General features: G+C 52.6%; 1 protein-coding gene across 2 annotated transcripts in view; it reads right to left on the bottom strand.

Moving 5' to 3' along the window:
• The window catches only part of LOC141057337 (translation initiation factor IF-2, mitochondrial-like), a 65,774-nt gene extending 46,360 nt beyond the window's left edge, over positions 1 to 19,414 (bottom strand). Inside the window, exons 1-2 of one of the 2 annotated variants that reach the window (XM_073553903.1) lie at positions 19,260 to 19,414; positions 15,084 to 15,303 (exon numbers count right to left, since the gene is read on the bottom strand). In XM_073553903.1, the coding sequence (XP_073410004.1) occupies positions 15,084 to 15,299 (216 nt within the window). In that variant the 5' untranslated portion in view covers positions 15,300 to 15,303; positions 19,260 to 19,414. Of the gene's footprint in view, positions 1 to 15,083; positions 15,304 to 19,093; positions 19,113 to 19,259 lie in introns of those variants that run through there. The other variant, XM_073553904.1, reaches the window with a different exon arrangement.
• Positions 19,415 to 19,737: the final 323 nt, after the last annotated feature.

Raw genomic sequence — 19,737 nt, 5'->3', positions numbered from 1 at the left:
GTGTAGCCACGCCAAAGCATAGAATAAGACAGTGCGTGTAGAGACACGCCAAGGTACAAGGTATAAGACAGAGTGCGTGTAGAGACACGCCAAGGTTCAAGGTACAAGACAGAGTGCGTGTAGAGACACGCCAAGGTTCAAGGTACAAGACAGAGTGCGTGTTGAGACACGCAAAGGCACAAGACAGAGTGCGTGTAGAGACACGCCAAGGTACAAGACAGAGTGCGTGTAGAGACACGCCAAGGCACAAGACAGGGTGCATGTAGAGACACGCCAGGGTTCAGAGCAGGGCTGCGTGCTAGGAGCTACGCCAGGGTTCAAGGCAGGGTGCGTGCTAGGAGCCACGCCAGGGTTCAAGGCAGGGTGCGTGCTAGGAGCCATGCCAGGGCACAAGGAAGGGCTGCGTGCTAGGAGCCACGCAGGGGGCACGCCACACTGGCCAGTGCACACGGCTGTACACAAACACGTGGCACTTACCACGGCACAGGAGACGGCCAAGGGGAACCCACGCCGGGGTTCAATGCAAGGACAAGGCAGGGAAAGGCAAGGAATACAGGCAGAAACAGAGCCAGGTCAGAGAGAGGACAGAGTCTAGCAGCGGAGCGTAGGCAGAAGCCCAGAGCCGGGCCAAGGGAAGACCTTGGGACTAGACAAAGAAACGAGCACGAAGGAGAGGAGAAATGGTGCGTGTGCCAGGGAGCACTACAGAGCACCATAGAAGAGAGCGAGGCAGAGCAAGCAAAGACTGAGACCATAGGGAGGAACACAAAGCAAGGAATAGCAAGGCAGAGAACACAGGGAGGACTACAAGTCAAAGCATAGCAAAAGCAAGACATGGCAAAACAGGCGAGGCAGAGAACAAAGGAAGGACTACAAGTCAAAGCATAGCTAAGGTGAGACATAGCAAAACAGACTAAGACAAAGAACAGCAGAAGGACTACAAGGCAAAGACAAACATGGCACAAGAGACAACACAAGACATGGCACAAGACAAGAGGCGGAATACGAGCACGGAGCGTGTGCAGAGACGCACTACAGAGCAAAGTGCAAGGGCACAGAATAGAGGGAGCAACCCCACAGACCCAGAGCCTTGCAGGGAAGCAACACAATAATCAGGCCCTGAGCATAGGAAGAGGCGGCCTGATATAGGGCATAGCACCTCCTCCTCCAGGTCAGGACCAGGGGAGAACTTCCGGGATTCTAGACATGACGAGATGAGAGCAGAACCAGACAGTGCAGGATCTTAGGAAACGTCACATGATCAGGGTTTCAGACATGACGAGATGATCACCGAACCAACCAGTGCAGGATCCTAGGAAGAACACATGATCCGGGATTCTAGACATGACGAGATGATTGCAGAACCAGACAGTGCAGGATCTTAAGAAACATCACATGATCAAGGACTCCAGACATGACGAGAAGATCACAGAAGGCAGAGCAGAAACGCAGGGATCCTGCAGCTCAGACATGAGGTGAGTCTGCACACAGCTCTAGCGAACATGCAGGACAGCAGACAAAACATGCGCATGCACATCGCTCCAGGAGTTCTTGAGACAAACAGACATGGCAGACGTGACACCAAGCGGAGGCGAAGATAGGACAGAGGGAGGCGCCGGATGCCTCAAAAATTGACTTAGCCAACAACTCTATTTGCCTGTCTGTTGGGTCTTTAAGAGAAGCTCCGTCCGGAAGGGAAAGAACCGTCTTAGAGGAAATACGAGAAACTGGTGGATCTACCTCGGGAGCTTTGGTCCATTTCGTGACTAGATCCGCATCGAAGGGATATAGTACATCTAAGTACTTGCGGCCTGAAAAACGGTTCTCAGGATGTTGCCAGTGATTGGCTAAGGAAGTGTTGAACTCTTTGTTATTAGGAAAGGTTCGAGATGGAGGCCTCGCTTTCTTAAAGGAAACAAAGCATTCCTGCGGGGGTGCCTTATCCTCTTTTATCTTGAGTGTTTGGTATATAGCCGATATGAGACTATCTACCATGTCCCGAGTTCTAGCTATGTTGTCCGCCTCTGAGTCAGATCCAGATTGGGAATCATCGTCTGACTTTGGATCGTCTGTTGAGGATGAAGACGAAGAGCGTAGCCTGAGAGACGCGGAGGGACCCTGCCAACTGGAAGAAGAGCCAGACAGGACCCGCTTTGTCCATCTGAGGGTCGCGGTCAGGTGCTGGTGACTCACTGTGAGAGGCGGTTGGTGCACAGGTGGCTGCAGATAACTGAGGTAACCGCTCTAAGACCTGGACCAGCGATTGAGACACTTTCGTCAGATCAGAAACCGACTGAGACATCGCCACGGCCCACTCAGGGGGTGGGGTGGTCTCCACCCGGGGCTCGAAGTGCTCCTGAGGGGCAGACATGGAGGAAGGGCTGCAGGACGGGGAGACGACTGACCTGATGCCCACTTCTTTCTACAGCGCGCGCAGGCGTAGTGAATAGCGGTGGGTCTAGCACTGAAGGCCCTTGGAGGGTTGGGCATAAGTCTCTGTGGTAGAAATGCTACCTGAATGAAACTGCGGGAGAGAAGCTAAGTCCAACGTCAGGGAGAGTCAGCGTCGAGCCTACCGAGGTTCAGAAGCAGACAGAACAGCGGTGTGTCCCCCAGGAAAAAATCCGGAGAAGAGGGAGGAAGATGCTTAGCAAGACAGGAAAGGGACGCTGGCTGTGGGCGGGGCTTAGCCGCTGCACCGCGCGATTGGCTGAGACCCGAGGAGGGGGGCGTGGTTAATGTCATGCTGACAGGGCTGCAGTGAAAGCAGCCCTGAGATAGGCTGGAGAAGCGCGCGCAGGGAGGGGGAGGACCGCTTGTGAAAATGAAAGTGAAAGCGCTCCCTGTGCTTTCACTAGCGACGGCACGCCCGGGGCACAGAAACGGTGTATACCCCTGTAGATTAAAGGATGGGCTGAAGAGGGGGCACCGGGAATGCTGACCGAGGAAGCCCCCGCCGGACACCCCCCCCGTGACAGAAGGAGCGCGCGCCTGCCAGAGCGCTGGGCCAAGAGAGCTGGGAATTCAAACAGGAGAGAGGTACCGACAGCGTGAGGGGGATGTAGGGCGCGTGTTTCGTCCCGAGGAGGAACGGCGCTGTACTGGCTGATAGCTGCAGACAGGGTTGAATGGGTCCTTGGTAGATGTATGAGAGCGGGGCTGAAGGGAACATTCAGATAAGCTTACCTGATGTCCCTGAAGAGGATGACCGCAGGGACCCACGATAGAGCGCAGGCCGCTAGGAGAGACGATCCTCAGTACCCGCACCAAGTCCGTATGGTGCAGAAGACGGCTCCTATCCCAGTGTCAGGGGAAACGTCACCGCTGGCGACTGCCGTCTTCCTCTCAGCCCTGTCCTGGGAGAGGGATGAGGAGGGGAATCGGCTAGGACCGGGCACCCATCCATGGCCCATAGCACCCGAGGGTGATAGGGGAAGGTCCTGCCTGCGGACCTGAGAGTTGCGATGTGGGCAATACCACATTGCTTGCTCAGCCGCATTAATTGGAAAAGCAGGATGAACTCACATCCCGTTTCCTGATGCTGTCTCTGGAAAATAAAGGGAAAACATTAATAAACACAACTTAAAAACCTGAAAAGAAAAAGATTAAATGCGGATCTGGGGAGATCCCGGTCCGCCTCCTACAGACACTAAGCACAAACTGAGGTGCTCGGTGCCTGTCGGTGGGTGTATACTGCCGGGGAGGAGCTAATTTTCCTGTTTTGCATAGTGTCAGCCTCCTAGCAGCAGCATACACCCATGGTATTCTGTGTCCCCCAATAAGGCGATAAAGAAAATCCCTATTTCTCTTACTCCTCATTGGGGGACACAGACAGTGGGACTTCTTAAAGCAGTCCCTGGGTGGGGAGCATACATCTGCTAATACCCCATGTACCACTGACTTAACACTGTGGTACTGCCGATTGCAGGATGCGTCTGCCGAGAGCTGCATCCGCAGAGGCCTGAGAATGAATTTGGTAATGTTTTGTAAAAGTATGCAGACTGGACCAAGTCGCAGCCTTGCAGACCTGTTCTGCCGAGCAGGGTTGTGGAGTCGGTAAGCAAAACCTGCGACTTCGACTCCTCAATTTCCCTTCCACCGACTCTGACTCCAACTCCGACATATATTGCTTATATTTAAGTGAAAAATTTATTGCAGTACAATGTGAATATCAGACATTATGGCTATGTGCCCACGTTGCGTGTTAAAACGCACACTGAAAACCGGACTCCTTCCCAGAAATCGCGCGTTTTATTCCGCGCGATTTCACCGCGATTCTGCCGCGATTTTCTCAAGCACTTTCCAAGCGATTTGAAGCATCGCTTGGAAAGTGATTGACAGGTTGGTCACACTCGTCAAACATAGTGTTTGACAAGTGTGAGCAGCTTTTTACTATTGAGGCCGCCTATGCGGCATCAATAGTAAAAGATAAAATGTTAAAAATAAAAAAAAATAAAATAAAAAAAATCGGGGTATATTTACCTTCCGACTTCCCGAGCTGCATTCCCGGGCCTCAGCGTTCCCAGTAATGCCTTGCGAGACCTGTGATGACGTTGGTCTCGCGTTACTATAGCGATCTCGCGAGACCGCTAGAGTCACGCGAGACTACGTCATCACAGGACCTTGCCGCAAGGCATTACTGGGAACCCTGAGGCCCGGGAATGCAGCGCGGGACGTCGGAAGGTAAATACACCCCGATTTTTTATTCTTTTTTTTTTTTTTACAGGTGTATGGTACCCAGGGCCTGGAGGACAGTCTCCTCTCCTCCACACCGTGGGTACCAACCGCACATGAGACGCTTAACTTCCCGCATGGTGGGCATAGTCACATGCGGGAAGTAAGCGATTCTCATGCATTCCTATGGGTGCGGAATCACGGCAATTCTTTGCGATTCCGCACAAAAGAATGAGCATGCTGAGATTTTTTCCGCGATGTGTTTCCGCCGTGGGAAAAAGCGCAGCATTAGCACAGCATGTGCGGAATGCCATAGGAATGCATGGGGTGCGTTCTGTACACGATTTTTAAACGTTTTCGCGCCGAAAATCGCGGCAAAAACTCTTAAAAATCGCATCGTGTGCAGACACCCTTAATCATTTTTATGATACAATAATCAAGATATTTAGATAGAACATAATATATATTTATTGGAATACAACTTTAGAACACAAAAAACTGTAGTAAATTGTAAATACGTAATACACTATGTAATATCGAATATATACCGTATTTTTCGCTTTATAAGACGCACCTGATTATAAGACGCACCCCCAAATGTGGTGAAGGAATAGAGAATTTTTTAATAAATGGGGTCCGTCTTATAATGCCAGTGTCCGTCTAACAATTCATATAGGGTATATGTCCCTCATAGCCCCCCCACCCTAAAATTAGCCCCCTTAATCTGGATATGGCCACCTTATATTGAATATAGCCCCCTTGTGCTGGCACACGGGCCCCCTGTGGCTGGCACACATCACCCTGTGGCTGGCACACTGGCCCCTGTGGCTGGCACACATCACCCTGTGGCTGGCACACTGGCCCCCCTGTGGCTGGCACACTGGCCCCCCTGTGGCTGGCACACTGGCCCCCCTGTGGCTGGCACACATCCCCCTGTGGCTGGCACACTGGCCCCCCTGTGGCTGGCACACATCACCCTGTGGCTGGCACACTGGCCCCTGTGGCTGGCACACATCACCCTGTGGCTGGCACACTGGCCCCCTGTGGCTGGCACACATCCCCCTGTGGCTGGCACACTGGCCCCCCTGTGGCTGGCACACTGGCCCCCCTGTGGCTGGCACACTGGCCCCCCTGTGGCTGGCACACTGGCCCCCCTGTGGCTGGCACACTGGCCCCCCTGTGGCTGGCACACTGGCCCCCCTGTGGCTGGCACACTGGCCCCCCTGTGGCTGGCACACATCACCCTGTGGCTGGCACACTGGCCCCCCTGTGGCTGGCACACTGGCCCCCCTGTGGCTGGCACACTGGCCCCCCTGTGGCTGGCACACTGGCCCCCCTGTGGCTGGCACACATCACCCTGTGTTAGATATCGCCTCCATGCTGCTGCTTTTAGTAAAATAAACTCTTTCCTTACCTTCTCAGCGCTGTCCCTCCTCGTGTCTCCCTTAGTGTGGTTGAGCTCCTCCTCCACTTCCTGGTTCTCAGAGCCGGTCATGTGATCAGCACAGCAGAGTGCTGATGACAGCAGCAGCAGAGACACCGGGAGATCAGCGCTGGAGGAGGTAAGGAAAGAGTTTTTTATTTTACTATGGGCAGCAGCATGGGGGCGATATCTAACACAGGGGATCATGTGCGATCAAAGGAGGGCGCAGGCAGCTATAATATGCACCGCTCCCCCAGCCAGTCACCGTGGTGCGGTTTCAGCACCATGGTGATGGACAGCGGCAGTGCATATTATATGAGCGGGAGCAGGAGATCAAAGGCTCCCTTCGGCAGCTTTTACCAGCTCACAGCACCGCTCCAAAGCTGCCCCCACCTCCCCTGGACCCTGCAGTACATATATATATATACACCCCCTCCCCCGTATATTCGGATTATAAGACGCACCCCCTACTTTCCCCCAAAATTTGGGGGAACAAAAGTGCGTCTTATAAAGCGAAAAATACGGTATGTGTGTGTATGTATATATATATATATATATACATACATACATATACACACACACACACATATATATATTGTATATATAACACTATGTAATAAACTATGTGAGTGGCAAAAAACAGTTTTCAACAAAAACATACTAAATAACATTTGTGCAGTCTATTAATTTGTTCTAAGAAATAGAATTGCCTCCATCAGATCCTCCTTCATAGATGACCTCAAATCTGACCTAATAATATTTAGGCTAAAGAACAACCTCTCTACAGTAACTTGGGTTGGAGGCAAAGCCGTAACCACATGGGTAACATCTTTAACAATTTCTGAGTATAAAGGAATTGCCTCAATCAGTTTTGAATTTTTCTATTTCTTTGAGAGCAAGTGAAACATTTTGCTGAAATATGGTCGATCTGCTTGCTCTAGGAGACCGAGTGAAATCTTTTTCCTTGCGGCAACGCTTTGCCTGCTCCATGTCATCCAAATACTTGTCAAAGTCAAACTCCTCATCTGATGAGGATGAAGATATGGCAGCAATAGCACTGTCAGGACCCAAGTCCTCTTGCGCCTGGAAGTCCTCCTGTAGGCCAGTCTTCCTAACTGCTACCTCAGTCAGAGCTTCTTTTCCTTTAGTAAGCTGTTGATTATCAAGCAGTATACGATGACTCGGGTCCACATAAACAGCTGCCAGAAAATTTTTTCCAATAGCTGTGTCTCTCTGCGTTTCATTGAAGCAGAAATGCCATCTGCGATTAAACCTCTTTGGGACAGGCAAAATAGCAAGTTCTTCCACTCCCTTATGAAAATGCCAGGAGTTAAATCCTCAGCTTGTAATTTTTTAGTCACGGTAAATGGGTGATTAAGCAATTCCTTCAATTCAGCCACCTGTGTCCATTGACCTTCATTTAGGGTTACCTGAGGGTTCGCCATATCTATAAGAAATGGTTTTAGTTCAAGCAATCGCTCAATCATTAAATAAGTGCTGCCCAAATGAGTGGCTTGATCGTCAATTGCTCCTTTCCCAGCACGTCTCTTCAAGATGGAATCAATTTTAGGGGTTTTGGTGGCAATAACCAATTTCCTCACTTTTCCAATCAGATTTCCAGCATGTCCCTCTTGCAGACTCTCTCTTATTGACAGCTGCAGGGTGTGCACAAATTTCTCCAGCTCGGGGCCCAGGAATCGGATCCAGTGCAGGGCAGGCACCCCTCCCCCTCCTCTATCTGGTGAAGATGGCAGAAGAAAGGACAGAGGAGGGGAGATAGCCCCCTGCAGCCAGTGCAGGACGGGAGCACTGCAGCATACAAGTGAGTTTTGATAGGTGCGTGCCCCTGCTTCAAGGGGGGGGGGCAGCTGCCTCCCCTGCCCTCGCTGGCTACGGCCATGATTCGCACACAGCGTTTTTGCGGATCCGTTTTTTTTGCAGTAAAATGCAGTGACTCTGGGCATCCCAGCAAAGTCAATGGGTTTCAAGATATGACATTCAGACACATCGTTTTGTGAGGATTCATTTTTGGGCTGAATGACCATGTCAGTTTGTGTGGCGTTTTTCTAATCTGCTTTTGCTATTGAAAACATTATCTATGAGCTCAAAAACCTTTCAGGTGATGCAGTGTTTTTTAAAAAGCTGATCTGCTTTTGCAGCTGAAAAACGTATCCTCAAAAAATTGCAGCAAAAACGCTGTGTGTGAATGTAGCCTTAGATCAGGCATAGAACAGCCATTTATAGCACATTTCATAACTTTCCCAAATTCCTTTGAAAAAAATATTCAGCACATTCTGCATTGAACTACTGTACCCAATTTATTATATATTTTAGGAGTCGGTCCATTTTATACCGACTCCACGACTGACTCCACAGCCCTGCTGCCGAGGCCTGGTGCCGAATGGCCCAAGAGAAGCCCACTGAGCGGGTAGAGTGCGCCTTAATCCCTGCTGGGACAGGCGCGATCCTGACACGGTAGGATTCCTGAATCGCCAAGCGAATCCACTTGGCTAGCGTTGCTTTTGAAGCGGCTAGACCCTTCCTATGCCCCTCTGGAAGTATGAACAGGGCATCTGACTAGCGGAAGGGAGCCGTCCGCGAGATGTACCGTCTCAAAGCCCTAACCACATCCAGGGTGGTGTGGAGGGCCTTCTTAATGCGATGGACTGGTGCCAGACAAAAGGAAGGCAAAACAATTTCCTCATTGAGATGGAAAGAGGATAAGACTTTGGGCAGGAAGGACGGGAACGTCCTGAGAACTGCCTTGTCCTGATGAAAGTTCAGTAACGGAGGGCGGCAAGACAGGGCCGCCAATTCCGAAACTTGTCTGATTGACGTAATTGCAACTAGAAAGACCACCTCCAAGAGAGGATGGTCAGTGGCACATCCTGCAGTGGTTCGAAAGGAGTCTCCTGTAAGGCCCCGAGAACCAGGTTAAGGTCCCATGACTCCAATGGCCATCTATAAGGAGGCGCCACATGGGAGACTCCCTGAATGAACGTCTTGACCTTAAGTTTGGTGGCAATTTTGCGTTGGAATAGCACTGACAAGGCCGAAATCTGGCCTTTGAGCGAGCCAAGCGGGAGGCCTGACTTTAATCCAGATTGAAGGAATTCCAATATGGCCGGAATGGAAAACACCAGAGGGGATCGACCATGATCCTTGCACCATGAAAAGAAGGTTTTCCAGGTGAGGTGATAGATGCGCATGGACACAGGCTTCCTTGCACTAATTATGGTGGAAATCACATTGTGAGAGAAGCCAGCCTGTGCTAAAATCCAGGATTCAACAGCCACGCAGTCAAAGACAGGGCCCCGGAGTTCTGTTGGTAAATTGGGCCTTGAGAGAGTAGATCCATGCGATCTGGAAGTCACCAGGGGACGTCGGCGACCAGTTGTATCAGTTCTGTGTACCATGCCCGGAGTGTCCAATCTGGCGCGACTAGAATCACTGGTACTCCCTCTGTTCTGATCTTCTTGATGACCCTCGGAAGCAAGGGAAGGGGGGGGGGGGGGGGGGGGGATGTATGGGAGCCGGAAGCAGTGCCAAGACAGAACTAGGGCGCCTGCTCCGATGGCGCATGGATCGGGCAATGAATCGAGGAACCTTGTTGCTTAGTCTTGAGGCCATGAGAGCTACATCCGGAGTCGCCCAATGATGACAAATCTGCTGAAAGACTTCCGGATGAAGAGACCACTCTCCCGAGGCAAGGCCCTGGCGACTGAGAAAATCTGCTGTCCAATTCTCTACGCCAGGATGTGGATTGCTGAGATGGGCGAATGGTTGGTCTCGGCCCATTGGAGGTGTGACTCACTTCGTGCATGGCCATCCTGCTCCGAGTACCTCCCTGGTGGTTGATATACGCTACAGCCGTTGCGTTGTCGGATTGGATCCTAATGGGGTGACCGGCGAGGAGATGGTGGAAACTCCGTAGAGCTAATCTGATCGCACGTATCTCCAAGATGTTGATGGGGAGACATGACTCTCGAGTTGACCAACGACCCTGTGCCGTGTGATGACGAAAGACCGCACCCCAGCCCAGAAGACTTGCGTCGGTGGTTACTACCAACCATCTTACTGGGAGAAAAGACCTCCCTTGACTCAGGGAGGCCTTCAGTGTCAACCACTTGAGGGCTTGTCTGACCCGCAGGGACAGAAGGAACCGACGGTCCAGGGAGAACGGGTTCTTGTCCCAAGCTAACAGCAACGCGTGTTGTAAGGGACAGAGAAGGAAATGTGCGAATGGAACGGCTTCCATCGCTGCCACCATCTTTCCGAGAACTCTCATGCTGAAACGAATGGAGTGAGAGACCGGTCGGGAAAGAGTCCGCGCTGCCTGTTGTAAGGCTTGGGTCTTTTCTGGAAGGAGAATGACCAACCTGCGGGAAGTGTCCAAGATCATTCCTAAAAGGAAATCTGCTGGGACGGTTGTCAAAGTTTATCTTCCAGCCCAGGCGAGAAAGTGTATTTACTGTTATATCCACGGATTCCTCGCAGGCTGGAAGGGACGGACCCTTGATGAGCAGGTCGTCCAGATACGTTAACACCACAACTCCCCGAGAGTGGAGAATGGCCATGACAGCCACCATGACCTTGGTAAAGACCCTGGGGGCGGTGGCGAGTCCAAAGGGCAGGGCAAGGCAAGGAACTGAAAGTGTTCCTTGTGAATTGCAAAACGCAGGAACTGCTGGTGGGACGGGCAGATCGGAATGTGAAGGTAAACGTCCTTGTTGTCGATGGATGCTAGGAACTCTCCTTTTTCCATGGAAGCGACAACTGATCGGAGAGATTCCATTCGGAATCGCTGTACCTTGACAAACTGATTTAACAGAGATCCAGTATGGGCCACATGGTCCCGTCCTTCTTTGGAACCACAAAAAGGTTTGAATAAAAACCCCTGAACCTTTCATGATGAGGGACCGGAATGATGACTCCGTCCTTTTGCAGAGCCTGAACAGCCCGAAGGAAGGCTCTTGTCTTTTTCTTGGGGAAAATTCTATCTTGTATCCGGAGGACACCAGCTCCCTGACCCACTTGTCGTGGACGACCGCGATACAGGTGTGAATGAAGGAAAGTAGACGACCGCCTACTTTGTCGGTGTCCGCTGGATACCGCAACAAGTCATTGTGTAGAAAATCTATGGGATCTGGCTCCCCTAGATCCAGATGCCCTTGGCCTGGGCTTCCAAGAGCGGTTAGGTCTGTATGAGACCTGGGAGCCTCTGTCTGCGCGGGGACCGAATTGATCCGGAAGAAAAGGTAGTGGACCAACTGGAATTGTTGCGAAAAGGTCGAAAACGCGTCGGCTGTTGGCTCCGAAACGGCCGAACAGCCTTTTGTTGAGAAAGGAATTTACTCTTTCCCCCGGTAGTATCAGAAATGAGCTGGTCCAGTTTCTCTCCAAAAAGACGACCAGTCTGATAGGGCAGGGAAGTCAACGATCTTTTAGATGTGGCATCCGCCCGCCAGTCGCGGAGCCATAGGGCTCTTCTAATGGAGATCACATTAACGGCAGTTTGAGCAGCACAATTGGCGGCATCTAAAGAAGCGTCCACTACAAAGTCCGCTGCGTGAATTATCTGCCTGGTGACCCTGGAAGGCAGTAATTAAGACTTCTGCCAAAGAGGCCATTGCCTTAGTGACCCAAGTCGCCACAAAAGATGGAAAAAGCGCTGCTCCTGAATCTTCAAAAACTGAGCGGGCAAGGTAGTCAATTTGACGATCGGAGGGGTTTCTGACTGAGGAGCCCTCAGAGACGGATAGGAGCGTTTTAAAAGCAAGACGTGATACAGGAGGGTCCACTGAAGGGGACTGTAACCAATCCTTCATTAGGTCTGGAGCAAAAGGGTATTTTAGTCTCAGTAGAATTTGGCCCTGTGAACCGCTTATGTGGCCGATCCCTATGTTTCTGGACAATGTCCTTAAACTCTGGATGACTGGCAAATAACCTGTGTACACGTTTGGTCCTCTTAAATGAGATAGAGTGTGCTGTAGCAGGAATATTTTCCTCATCCAACTCCAGAATCCTATTGACTGATTCTATAAGAGAATCAAGCGACTCTCGGTCAGTTGGAGGATTCTGAGAGAATGACGTGTCAGATTCGAATTCAGAGTCGTGCTCGCTGCGAACAATAGGAGAGCGAGAGACAGAACTCGCCGGTGCTGAAGCGCAAGCGTGACTAGGGGACGCGTCATGGGTTTGCTTTCTAGCCCGACCATCCCTTGAGCGAGTACGGCCCCTGCTGGTGGACGGTTCCCCGCCGTCGCCAGAGCCCTGCTCGGCCAGTAAAGACGCTTTCTGACTTAAAGAGGCTTCCTGGAGGGAGTCTATGGCCTGGGTCAATGACACCACTGACGGTGACAGGGACGCAGCCCACTCAGGGGGACTAAACGCAGGAAGCCCCGCAGCAGCGGTGGCGAGGGGCGTTTGAGCGCAGGCCAGGTCGCAGTCCGTGCATAATGGATTAGTCTGGGCACTGGGCAAGGCAGTCTTGCAAGTGGTTCACATGGTAAAAAACGCAGTGTGCTTCTTAGCAGCCCGTTTAGCCTCCTTAGATTGAGACATAGCGCTCCTGAAAGGGTTAAAGGCAGAGTCTGGTCTGCAGCTGCAGGGAATGTGCCGGGACGGGGTTAAGTTTTGTTCTGAGGGCAGATGCAGCTTACCCCGGTCCTGTGTTGTGTCCCCGGGAGGAATAGCGGTGGCCCTGTGGTGTCACCCGGTTTCCGGCAGAGTGCGCGCCTCACAGCCTGTTTCCAGAGCAGGCTGACGTAAATTTCACAGCCCCCGAGATTAGGATTGCGCCTCTCGTAAGAGACGAGAAGAGCCAAGGGGGGGGGGGGGGGGGGGGGGCGGTGGCGCTAGCGTGGGCATAACATACTGCACAGCATGTGAAAAGTGCATTGCTGTGCACATGTTCTGTCTTTTTTGAACCACATTAAAGTTCAGAAACCATGACGCGGTTAAAAGAAGGGACACGCTCATTCTTCAGGGGGCTTCCGCTCTCTGTATGGTAGAAAGTAAAAAAACACCAGCAAAAAGATGGCAAAACCACTGGTGAATTTGCTTCAAGAAAACAACCACCACTAGCGTTTCACTGAGCAGCTTCACCTGGGAAAACTCATCTAAGACATAGTGTGTACGTAGCCTTCAGTTTTCGATCCTAGTTTCATCTTTTTTTTTTTTTTTTTTTTTTTTTTTAATAGGTTCATTGTTAGGATCCTGAATAGGTCTTATAATGTGCAGAAATATCAAATGCATATATTCATGTATTAAAGCAGCTGATTTCTCTATTGAAAGCACTAAAAAACAACTCCTTTACCCATTTGTTCCCTAATAAAGCTATGGATCATGTAGGTTGTACACAAGTCAAAATTGTAGTTCTTACCAAATGTGCGATTATATAAAGTTTTTTTTTTCCTGGGACTTTACAAAGTCAGCCCCAGCATAAGAAACGTGATAAAACAAGAATTTCTAGAAGCAGTGTGGAATGTATCTACACTGAAAGAATTTTTTGGTACTTTGCAAAATCTGCCATACTTATTAACGTCACTGCTCCGGAGCCGCAGCCAGATCAATCTTGATCTGTGAAATTTGTATGTATCTATTTATATAAATGCACTAAGCAGCTTCCGTCCGGTTGTAACTTGGTGACGTCACATCCAGACAGAAGCTGTCTTTGGCGGTAGCACTGTGCCTCTTCTGCCCCCCCGCACAGTCCCCTACAACACACACCTTCCTCACCATGCCAGCCGTCACCACACACCTCTTGTCATGTTAACCCTCAACACACACTCCTCCTCAACACACACACCTCTCACCTTTCACCATCTCCACTCACGTCCCCCCATTTCACTCCACATACGACCCTCTCACTCCGTCTCTCATACTCACGCCGTCATCGCCGCTGCTCCACGATCTCCGTCGGCATCGGCACGATCCCCATCTTCTTCCGCCGGCGCCATCCTGGATCCAGACGTTGTCCACGCCGGCGACATGTTCTTGTGGCGACGCCATCTTGGATCAGCGAAATCCCGCGATACTCAAAATGGGGTCGGCGAAATCTCGCGAGATTTCGCCTACGCCATCTTGGATCCCGCGGAATTTCGTCATTTACCTCACGCCGACTTGCTGTGCGGATGTGTTGCCTTTCTCCTCTGCCTGTTCACTGCCGGTGTCTAATTACAGGGCCAATTTGCCTCTACCACTTCATAACTACTGCTGGGCAATTACAGGGCCAATTTTGCCTCTACCACTTCATAACTACTGCTGGGCAATTACAGGGCCACATTTGCCTCTACCACTTCATAACTACTGCTGGGCAATTACAGGGCCAATTTTGCCTTGACTAGGAGGACACCAGTTTCTTCAATCGTTAAGCATAACTACAGGAGGACCCCAGTTTAAGTCTCCTGCATAATTACACCAGTTAATAAGTCATTTATCTCACGCCATTTATATGCCCTGTTTTGCGGGGAGATGTGTATCATCAAAATTCTTTCACTTGGTGATATGAACCCGGATGTCAAGGTCCAGCATCATATTTGCTGCTGAGATGTGTTATTTCCTGTTTTAACAGGGCTGGGTTTTTGTGAACAGCTAAAGAGATAGGCGGGATGGCTGTTCACCACATCTCATTCTCAAGGTGTGCTGCTCAAAGTGCCGCACAACACATGGTCAACGCTACATCACTATCCTCCCGATGCAATAGCATCGGGCCTTAATCTAGTGGTTCATAACCGCTGAGGCCAGTGATTAGCTGCAGCAGGCCAGGTAGCGGACAGAAATCATCACTGCAGGACCAGAAAGGACCCTTAAGGTGCTGCAATGATGGGGGATTCCACTGGTTATCGTTATTTGCATACATAACAGTATCTGTAGTTGCAAACGAAAAAGAAACCCTTCTACAGGGTGTACTCATTTATCTTCCCCGCTGCAGGAACCAATGAAATGATGGGGCCAGTGCTCTATGCAGTGTGGGGGATAGTACCTTCTTGGCTGATAAGAACCTGCATTGCAGTGTGGTCATCTTCAGAAAGGGGCCTGCTTCAGGAAAATGGCAAACGGCAGCCGAGGACTGAGGAAGAATCGGCACAGGTGTCCATTGTCTGGCAGATAGATTTCTGAGGCACTGGAAATTGGACTGTCGGCACGCACTGTGCATCTGAACAGCCTGCTCTATCCTCTGGAAGATTTTCCTATTCATTTTCCTACATGGGACAAAATGAGCAGCAGAAATGCAATTAAAAAAGGGTCGAAAAAGTCATGCTTCATTAACCATATTTTTCAGACTATGGCCGGGATCACACTTGTGAGTTTTTCGCATCAATACCCAGGCCCAGAGTGTGCGGCTGCATAGAAATACATACAGCCACACACTCCGGTCCAAGTGCCGGCATCAGTGCCCGGGGATTGACGCGCATGTTTCTCGCATCACACTCGCAAGTGTGACCGCGGCCCTTTGAGTTACAATTCTTAAGGCATCACTCCAGCTTTTTTTTTACTTTTTTTCCAGCGGTGGATTGGTGCTTTAAAGGTAAGTCCCCCTGCCCCTGTTCGTATAATCATCTTCTGACAGCTTCACCTTTTACCGAAGTTACACCACAAGAGCTCAATGCAAGTCTATGAGAATCAGAACAAGGCTCTTATAGTCTTGTATCTACTGTATCTGTGACCTCATGCTTGCTCCATGAAACACTGGAGCTGCGGCAGGTCACTTCACCAGGGACCAACGGGAGTGACGCTGGAAAAGTATGAATGTGACGGCAGGTGAGTATGAGACAAGGGGCAGGGCAATTCCATTTAAAGCACCGCTCCAGTGGTCCACAAATAAGAAAACCAAAAACCCTGGAGTGGTGCTTTAACAAGATAAACTCTTGCTAAGACGTACATGTGTCTTATAGTCTAGAAGCAGCTTCCTGTGATGGAGAACACTGAAACAGCATCTTTCCGGATCACAGAGAGAACTGCTCTCCCTCCTCCTGCCCGTTATTCATCGGTGCAAGGCAGAAGAGAAAGCTGAACCTGCACGGAAGCCACACAAGCTGAAGGACCTTCCACACGATTAATTAATGGACCTTTCAGGTCATGTGACTGATCAGTGTGGAAGGATCTTCAGCTGCGCAGCTCGTGCAGGAATTGCGAGAGTTGGAATGTACAGTGTGTGTGTGTAAATGAGCATGTAGCAGAGCTGTGTGTGTGTATATATGGGCAAGGGTAGCAGAGCTGTGTGTCTAATACACACTGCAGATAGACGCTAACAATACATGTATTATTCCCTATTCTATCCTAGTACATAAAAATTAGTGATTACTCCTCCACTTTGTACCACCAGGTAAGTTTTAATAAGAAAAAGGTTTTCGCTATCTTTTGCTGTCTATACCTGGGGTGCGACTTATGGTAAAGTGCGTCTTGTAGTCTATAACACAGGGTAGTTAAATGAGGTAATGCTGCTGCAGTTTTCAGGAAGGTTCTGTATCTTAAACCAGGTGAACAGAGGTCTCATAGGGGACAATCACCTTCACAGCAGTATTACCATCACATTATGCACCACTTTACCACTCTACAGTTGTGGCCAAAAGTCTTCCGACTTTTTCTAGACTTCTCCCTGACAGATGGATACCCGCTCCAGGACCAAATCCTGACAGATCATCGCCCATTGTTACCTAATCAGCTCTTGGAGAGTATCACACTGTCTGTGTTTTTGTCTTTCCTCTTATTTTTTGAGGATTGACAATAAGTTCTCAATGAGATTGAGATCAGGGGCATTTTCTGAACCCCAAAATTTCAGTGTTTTTCAATGGAGACACCAGCAATATTATATGGCCACCCCGATATACATCTAATGTGAGCATGCGCCTTTTATTTCCTGTCATCGGTCCTCTGTGACCGTCATCACCCTGGACACAGTTATGGCCATATAATGCTGATGTTAAAGGTCCAGAAGAAGGAGGACTAACAAGAGACCTGGACTTCTCCACTGCCTCCCAAGGAGCCAGCACCCACCATCTCCAACCCCCCCCCCTCCCTCCCCTCCCCAGGGAGCCTGCACCCACCATCTCCAACCCCCCCAGGGAGCCTGCACCCACCATCTCCAACCCCCCCACCACCTCCCCAGGGAGCCTGCACCCACCATCTCCAACCCCCCCACCACCTCCCCAGGGAGCCTGCACCCACCATCTCCAACCCCCCCACCACCTCCCCAGGGAGCCTGCACCCACCATCTCCCCCCCCCCCCCCCCCCAAGGAGCCTGCACCCACCATCTCCCCCCCCCCCCCCCCAAGGAGCCTGCACCCACCATCTCCCCCCCCCCCCCCAAGGAGCCTGCACCCACCATCTCCCCCCCCCCCCCCCAAGGAGCCTGCACCCACCACCTCCCCCCCCCCCCCCCCAAGGAGCCTGCACCCACCATCTCCCCCCCCAAGGAGCCTGCACCCACCATCTCCCCCCCCCCCCAAGGAGCCTGCACCCACCATCTCCCCCCCCCCCAAGGAGCCTGCACCCACCATCTCCCCCCCCCCCCAAGGAGCCTGCACCCACCATCTCCCCCCCCCCCCCCAAGGAGCCTGCACCCACCATCTCCCCCCCCCCCCAAGGAGCCTGCACCCACCATCTCCCCCCCCCCCCCAAGGAGCCTGCACCCACCATCTCCCCCCCCCCCCCCAAGGAGCCTGCACCCACCATCTCCCCCCCCCCCCCCAAGGAGCCTGCACCCACCATCTCCCCCCCCCCCCCCAAGGAGCCTGCACCCACCATCTCCCCCCCCCCCCCCAAGGAGCCTGCACCCACCATCTCCCCCCCCCCCCCCAAGGAGCCTGCACCCACCATCTCCCCCCCCCCCCAAGGAGCCTGCACCCACCATCTCCCCCCCCCCCCAAGGAGCCTGCACCCACCATCTCCCCCCCCCCCCAAGGAGCCTGCACCCACCATCTCCCCCCCCCCCCCAAGGAGCCTGCACCCACCATCTCCCCCCCCCCCCCCAAGGAGCCTGCACCCACCATCTCCCCCCCCCCCCCAAGGAGCCTGCACCCACCATCTCCCCCCCCCCCCCCCAAGGAGCCTGCACCCACCATCTCCCCCCCCCCCAAGGAGCCTGCACCCACCATCTCCCCCCCCCCCCAAGGAGCCTGCACCCACCATCTCCCCCCCCCCCAAGGAGCCTGCACCCACCATCTCCCCCCCCCCCCAAGGAGCCTGCACCCACCATCTCCCCCCCCCCCCAAGGAGCCTGCACCCACCATCTCCCCCCCCCCCCCCCCCCCCAAGGAGCCTGCACCCACCATCTCCCCCTCCCCCCCCCCCACGGAGCCTGCACCCACCATCTCCCCCCCCCCCCAAGGAGCCTGCACCCACCATCTCCCCCCCCCCCCCCCCCCCAAGGAGCCTGCACCCACCATCTCCCCCTCCCCCCCCCCCACGGAGCCTGCACCCACCATCTCCCCCCCCCCCCAAGGAGCCTGCACCCACCATCTCCCCCTCCCCCCCCCCCCACGGAGCCTGCACCCACCATCTCCCCCCCCCCCCCCCCCCCACGGAGCCTGCACCCACCATCTCCCCCCCCCCCCCCACAAGGAGCCTGCACCCACCATCTCCCCCCCCCCCCCACAAGGAGCCTGCACCCACCATCTCCCCCCCCCCCCACAAGGAGCCTGCACCCACCATCTCCCCCCCCCCCCCACAAGGAGCCTGCACCCACCATCTCCCCCCCCCCCACAAGGAGCCTGCACCCACCATCTCCCCCCCCCCCCACAAGGAGCCTGCACCCACCATCTCCCCCCCCCCCCACAAGGAGCCTGCACCCACCATCTCCCCCCCCCCCCACAAGGAGCCTGCACCCACCATCTCCCCCCCCCCCCACAAGGAGCCTGCACCCACCATCTCCCCCCCCAAGGAGCCTGCACCCACCAACCCACCCCGTGGGCCTGCATCCCCACGTGCCCTATATTTCAGACCAGTAGTTTTCCACCATCAGTGCAAAATTAAATACACTTGACAATTACTTTAGAACCCCCCCTCTCACAGCGTGTAACACAAATCTCAGCGGCCAAGGGGAACTACAAGGACCAGCACGTCACCCACACGTTTGCTCACAGCCAGTAATAGCTATAAGCCGCAGTGACTAAACAAGCCGCTGTCCCATAGAACACCCGGCAGGACAAGCTTTACCTCTTGAGAGCACGCCGACCTCTGCCGCTGATCACGTGACACGCGCACTGGTTACGTCACGCCAGGAAGTGCGAACACTAGAGGCAGAAGTGTCCTCTGCGCCGCGCTCTGTGGTGGCGTCATAGCTGTGAGAAGACCGCTGACGTAACTGCCCAGGACAGGCGATGGCGAGGTGTCTCTCCCACAGTAACGTCAGTGCCGGCTCTGCTCTATAGGAAGTCATTTCATTTTTCTTGTGTGTTTTTCTTGAATAGTTTTGAACGTCGGTAAAATGGCGTCTGAAACAGGAAGTTGTTTATCATCCTACTATGCTGAATGTCTGGCCGCCATCTTTGTTCTTGGCTAGTAACAAAACTGGCCAAAAAGTCAGAAATATGGCCATTCTGAAGTAAAACCGTAGGAAACGTAGCAGTGCCCCCCCCCAATGAGATATGAGTATGGGTATATCTGCACGCACGCTAACATAATCGGAAGGGCC

This window comes from Dendrobates tinctorius, unplaced genomic scaffold (genome assembly GCF_039654945.1).
Source record: "Dendrobates tinctorius isolate UK_male_01 unplaced genomic scaffold, ASM3965494v1 ptg000203l, whole genome shotgun sequence".
Classification (NCBI taxonomy): domain Eukaryota; kingdom Metazoa; phylum Chordata; class Amphibia; order Anura; family Dendrobatidae; genus Dendrobates; species Dendrobates tinctorius.
This window is presented reverse-complemented; position numbering and strand designations above follow the sequence as displayed.